At 47.9% G+C, this 6,778-nt stretch overlaps 1 protein-coding gene across 1 annotated transcript; it reads left to right on the top strand.

The window, feature by feature from the left end:
- The first annotated feature begins 423 nt into the window (after window positions 1-423).
- LOC121047169 lies at window positions 424-1,900 on the top strand. The gene is made up of 2 exons (XM_042292213.1): window positions 424-1,668; window positions 1,754-1,900. Exons 1-2 carry the CDS (start codon window positions 424-426, stop codon window positions 1,898-1,900), a joined length of 1,392 nt encoding a protein of 463 aa, XP_042148147.1.
- Window positions 1,901-6,778: the final 4,878 nt, after the last annotated feature.

The raw sequence follows: 6,778 nt of genomic DNA on the forward strand, positions 1-6,778 counted from the left end.
ATATGGCTAAATTTTATTTTTCATTAAATTTTACATATATATATATATATATATATATATATATATATATATATAACGAAAGTGGAGGAGATCCAGGAAAGGCCTTTCTCTACTGCACCGACGTTTCAAGCGGGGACCGCTTTTCTTCAGGGTGAATGGTTGTGAAATGTCCTCTTCTTCTTACGTCCAACCGGCCCGTTGAACCTTCTTACCGTATATATATATATATATATATATATATATATATATATATATATATATATATATATATATATATATATATTGTAACGGACAAGGAAAAGGAAGAAAAAGAAGAGAAGAAGACGAGGTCGTGTGGAGAATGGGGGACTGAATTCTGGGTTGCCCGTTTAGCCCATGAACTGAGACGCCCGCAACATTTGGTGGCAGCGGTGGGATTACGAAATGGCAACCCAATCGGAGGCAAGTGGCGTCATCTCAACTTCCGCGGCGACGCAAATCACGGAGCGGTTAGCTAATCTGCTCGCCGAAAGGAGTGCTACGGACATTGTAAACCCGCTTGGAACCCTCGACGATTGCCTCGCAACCCGTCTGTCTCTGCTGGAATCTGCAGTCGAACGTCAGGTTGCCGATGTAGGGCAACGCCTCAATGACGGCCTTTCGTCCGTGGAATCTCGAATTCGACTGCCTGTGCACCACGGACCGCCACTCAAGCTGCCGACATTCGATGGGCAGTCGTCATGGCAAGCCTTTATCATCCAATTCGAAACGGTTGCGGACTTTTACGGGTTCGACTCAACGTCCAGAGCTCGTGCAATGGTGGCCCAGTTAAGGGGGAACGCTGCTGAATGTTTGGAGAGCATGTCTGCCACAAGTCGTTCCTCATATCAACTACTCATAGAAGCTCTAAAGTCCCGCTTTGGTGATGAACATCTCCAGCAATTTCACCTGACTGCTTTAAAGCACCACCGCCAAGGCACGGACACACTCCAGGAGCTAGCTGACGTAATCCAGAGGATGGCGAGAAGAGCGCTCGTTGGATGTACGGAAGTCGACTTGGAGCAGATAGCAACCACTGCTTTCATCGACGCAATCGAAGACACCGACATCCAGCTTCTTGTGCGACTCGCCCACCCAACCACGACTCGTGCAGCACTGGCTCGCGCACTCGAAGTTCAAGCAGCCAACAAAGCAATGGACATGGTGTCGACATCTGGAATCAAGCTTTCACGGGTGGCTCACCGATCTTCTCCGGTACGTTCAAGTAAACGGCGTTGCTTCACGTGTGGTGACATTGGGCACTTAGCTCGATCCCGCCCAAATCACTTGGCCCCGTGCAAAATGCAACCTATCCCAACGCCAAACGTTTCAAGTGACAGTGAGCCTGGCAAGGTTGAGTCTCATGTAGTGCATCATGTTCCTCTGGTGACAACGCCAGTGCGCACCTCGCCAACGCCATGTCTTTCAGTTCATCTTCATGAGTTGGGACAACATGTGAATGCTATCGTGGACACCGGAGCTGCAGTAAGTCTAATCGATTATGCATTACTGCAATCAGCAAAGTGTACCACGCCCAAGACACTTCCTGGTACCGTCTGTCTTATATCAGCCGACGGTTCTACAATCGAACAAGAAGGACAGATCTCGTTGACTGTAGAAACTTTAGGAACAACAGTCAACCTCCCCTTTGTAATTGTGCGCAAGCTACAATGGTCAATGATACTCGGCCGTGACTGGTGTTCAAACGTCCAACTCTCCCTATCGTTTCGAGGAGGTGAACATTGTTTGTCAGCCGTACCAACTTTCAGCACTGGCGATCAGTCCAGTTGTTCTGCGACAGAGTTGCCCCAAGGAGATAGCGGGGGAAGCAAAGAAGCAATTTCCTGGAATTTTGAGAACTTATTCGATGGATTTATCCTAGCGTGGTCCAGCTTGAAAAACCTGACGAAGACCGCGGCAGCCCAAGTGTGTTCTACCGTCGCAACTGCTACGACATTTATGTCTACACTAATGGCACCGATGGTCAATCGAAAACCACAGAAGGTCTTCCGTATGGTCGCAGCATCGGACATTGTTGTACCTAAGTTATCTGCAGTTTGGGCTACAGCAATAATTCCAGGTTCAATGACGTCAAGAGATATCCTAGTTGAATCACTGCTACAATCTCGTCCTGGGATGGAGTTCGCTATACCTCGCTGCCTTGTTTCCTGCGAGAAGGGGAGTTTGATGCTTCCAGTTTTAAACCTGACGAATGGTGACCTGCTCCTGAAATCCGGTGAAGACTTCGGACCTGTGACATTTGCCCTGTCACATGCCACTGTCGCAACAATTAGTGCGGCACCAGCAATGTCTGTCCCGCAAGATTGCCTTGAAAAAGCTAGTGACCTTCCATGGTCGGAATTTAATTTCGGCCACAACTTAACAGAACAACAAAAGGCACAGATACAAGAACTGCTCTTGGACTTTCGGCAGTGCATTGCTATTACACCAGAAGAGCTAGGGTGCACACCACTTGTGCGCCACACCATCAATACTGGTGATCACGCTCCAGTACATCACAATCCAAGACGTGTTTCGATGAGAGAACGGGAGGAGATAAACCACCAGGTAGACGACATGCTTAAAAGGGACATTATAACTAGCTCCAACAGTCCTTGGTCGTCACCAGTTGTCCTGGTTAGGAAAAAAGACGGTTCTACAAGATTCTGCGTGGACTACCGGAAACTTAACAGCATAACAAAACCAGACGTGTATCCTTTGCCACGACTTGATGATGCCCTTGATCGCCTTCATGGTGCCAGCTACTTTACTACTCTGGATCTCATGTCCGGATATTGGCAAGTGGAGCTGGAGCCGAAAGATTCCGAAAAAACTGCCTTTGTGACTCCTGACGGATTGTTCCAGTTTAACCGTCTTCCATTCGGACTCTGCAATGCACCTGCGACCTTCCAACGCCTTATGGATAGGGTGCTTGGACACCTGAAGTGGACGATGGCGTTAGTTTATCTTGATGATGTCATCGTATACGCTGACACTTTTGAAGAACACCAGCACCGTCTGCGTCTAGTGCTGAATGCCCTCACCAATGCGCATCTCCGTCTGAAACCATCGAAATGCTTCTTCGGATGCGACACAGTCATTTACTTAGGGCATGTTGTCAACAAAGAGGGTATTCGCCCGGATCCAACGAAGCTGGCAGCGCTAGCCAATATTCCTGAGCCTACTACCACAAAGCAGTTGAAAAGCTTTTTAGGCTTTGCTTCCTATTTTCGTCGATTTGTAAGAAACTTCTCTCTAAGAGCTGCTCCACTGACTGAGCTTCTTAAAAAAGACACCAAGTGGCGTTGGTCCGCAAAAGAACAAGCTTCTTTTGCTGATATCAAAAGAGCACTTCTTGAACCACCAACCCTGGCTCATTTTTCAGAAGAAGCACCGACGTTCATTCACACTGATGCCAGTGGCGAAGGGCTTGGCGCTGTTCTTCTCCAGAGAGACAATGCAGGAGTAGAACAACCCGTATTATACGCAAGCCGCAAACTTAGCGAACCAGAAAGTCGATGCCATTCTTCAGAACTCGAGTGCCTCGCTGTTGTTTGGGCAGTGGAAAAGTTCCGTCCATACATCTACGGCAAGCATTTTACAGTCGTGACAGATAACTCTGCTCTCCGTTGGCTTCAGTCAAAAAACGATCTAACTCCAAAATTGACTCGGTGGGCAATGAAACTGCAAGAGTTGGACTTCTCGATCGTTCATAGAAGTGGGAAACAGCACCAAGACGCCGACTTCCTCTCACGGCACCCCATCGAAGACGCCAGAGTTGCTCCTGTACTCGCACTCCTAGATTTGCAGTCAGCGCAAGCAGAAGAATGTGACACATACAACATAATCCAGTTGCTTTCTGACGAAGTGAACGGGAGACCGCGACTTTCAGAACGTCGCTTACGGCGTCTACGAGCGTACTACCAGCTTCGGGACGGTCTGCTGTGTCATCGAGCACATCCCTCAGGAGCGTGGCTCCCCGTAGTTCCCCCCAAAATGCGTCGGAACGTTCTTGAGATGTGCCACTATGCTCCAACTGCAGGTCACCTCGGGCAACACCGGACGCTCGACAAAGTCGCCAAGAGATTTTGGTGGCCGCACCTCAGGACGGATGTCCGACAGTACGTCGCGTCTTGCGCAACATGCCAACTGCGGAAAACACCACCGCACCCGGCGAAGATCGAACTACAGCAAATACCACCTCCAGGCAGCCCGTTTGAGGTAGTTGGAATCGATCACCTGGGGCCCTTTCCAAAATCTGATGATGGAAACAAGTACGTCATTGTCGCAACAGACTACCTGACGAAGTGGGTCGAAGTGGAGGCGGTCCCCGACACTTCAGCTGTGCATCTCGTCGCCTTCGTCAACAAACACCTTGTATTGAGGCATGGCACACCCCGCCGGATAATATCTGACAGGGGAACGTCATTTATGTCCCATACTTTCAGTTGTGCTCTGCGAGATTACGGAATTGAACATGCGGCCGCTTCACCCTACCATCCTCAAACGAATGGCCTAGTAGAGCGCACCAACCGCAGCATTGGAGATATATTAGCTGCGTTCGTCAATAAATCTCACAAGAACTGGGACACATTCATTGGTACAGCGGCGTTCGCTTTGAACACTTCACAACAGGAAGTGACCGCCAAATCTCCATTTGAGCTTGTTTACGGAAGACTCCCGACGCTTCCGCAGGAATCATCGATGGGCGCTGCGTGGACCCGTCGGGCGCGAGAGTATGAAGAGAACTTCGCTGAACGACTAAGTGAAGCCAGAAAACTGGCTCGGCTGGCTATTCTAAATAAGCAATCAAAGTTGGCCGAACGTCACAACAGGGAAACCTCATTGCCGTCGTTTTCACCAGGTGATGTGGTGCTTCTTCGAAGGAACCTAAGATGTCCACAGCACTCGGAAAAGCTTTTGCCCAGGTACTGTGGACCTTTCAAGATTAGCTGGCAACTTGGACCCGTAACATACCGTCTCGAACACCTTGACAGCCTGCCTCAGCGTGGGCGACGCCGCACTTTGACAGCCCATTCAAGCCATCTGAAACTTTACGTCACACGTGGTGACTATCTTAGCATCGTCCGGGACGGACTTCCGAACGGGGAGGGGCGAGTGTAACGGACAAGGAAAAGGAAGAAAAAGAAGAGAAGAAGACGAGGTCGTGTGGAGAATGGGGGACTGAATTCTGGGTTGCCCGTTTAGCCCATGAACTGAGACGCCCGCAACAATATATATATATATATATATATATATATATATATATATATAAAGTGAAAGATACGTACTGTCGGAGTTACTAATTCGAAGTTTATTACGACGTTTCGAGCGGGGACCGCTCTTCATCAGGTAGCGAGTGTACAGCCCGCGAATGTTTATATACCCCTAAGAAGAAATTAGAGGGAGTAAAGTGCAGTTGGGGAAGGAAACAGCGTTGACAAAACAGATAGTTTACACAGAGAGGAAAGGGCACCAAAACTTGCAAATGTATAAAAAGAAAAAATAATCGGTTTGCGAACAAAGATTATTTACGCTCGCGCGCAAAAAAAATAAAAAAATAAAAATAAAAAGTGTTTGAAAGTCTTGGGTTGGGAAGGGGTGGCTCGTCTTCAAACCAGAAATAGGACACATGTGACCACCATTGAATGACGCATCATTTTACCGCGAACTACCGACAGACCCCACACAAAGGCTTGAAACGGCCATCATAAAGGAATTAGTAGTTCTAAAGAAAAGTGGCAAAATAACCAAGGAGGTTTTTAACGCCATAAAACCATCCCACTCCAAGCCCGGTCGCTTTTATCTCCTTCCTAAAATACACAAGATCAACAACCCTGGGCGACCCATAGTGTCAGGAATAGGCACAGTCACCGAACGTATCTCGAGTCTTGTCGATACACTGATCAAGGACATTCCTCCAACCTTTTCTTCGTTTGTTAAGGACACCAGCCACTTCCTGCAGAAAATTTCCCCACTAGACATTCCGGATAACGCTTTTCTCGTAACCCTTGATGTGGTTTCCCTATATACAAATATACCCCACAGAGACGGAATTGCGGCAGTGATCGAAGCGTATGAACACGCTCAGCACACACTTAACATCGAGGGGGACGTCCTCTCAATTCTGATGAAACTGGTTTTGGAGAACAATCACTTTGAATTTGAGAATAGGCACTTCCTGCAGACCAATGGAACCGCCATGGGAACTAAGATGGCGCCAAATTACGCTAACATATTTATGTCACAACTGGAAACCACCTTTCTCGCTGAACGCCCCACTCAACCGCTGTTTTACACAAGATACATCGACGACATATTCATGATCTGGGCCGGTGCTGAGGACGAACTCGTGAAATTTATCGCCGCCATCAATATAGCTCACTCATCGATAAAATTTACTCACTCCGTATCAAAAAAGTGCATAAACTTCCTGGATGTAACTGTGGAAATTGCCAATAACAAATTAAGTACGAAACTTTACAGACAACCTACCGATAGACAACAATACCTCCATTTTAACAGCTGCCATCCTCGACACTGTAAGACTAGTCTGCCGTACTCTCAGGCGCACAGATTTAAGCGCATATGCTCAGACAACAACGACTTTGAACAAAACGCTCAGGAACTGAAACGCGTACTAACCCAGCAGAGGTATCCAGCAAATGTAATCGATGACGCTATAAACAAGGCAAGAAACCTCGACCGCTCAGACATCATTGGCAACCGAATAGAGCGTCCTCACGAAAGCAGACAGTCT

Source organism: Ixodes scapularis, unplaced genomic scaffold (genome assembly GCF_016920785.2).
Source record: "Ixodes scapularis isolate PalLabHiFi unplaced genomic scaffold, ASM1692078v2 PGA_scaffold0__279_contigs__length_252992795, whole genome shotgun sequence".
NCBI classification, from domain to species: Eukaryota; Metazoa; Arthropoda; class Arachnida; order Ixodida; family Ixodidae; genus Ixodes; species Ixodes scapularis.

Bases quoted from the DNA above. Each gene is read 5' to 3' on its own strand.
- LOC121047169 (XM_042292213.1), top strand. From the start codon at position 424: ATGGCAACCCAATCGGAGGCAAGTGGCGTCATCTCAACTTCCGCGGCG. The intron at 1,669-1,753 runs GTAATTGTGCGC...CGTTTCGAGGAG, and splicing joins CAACAGTCAACCTCCCCTTT to GTGAACATTGTTTGTCAGCC.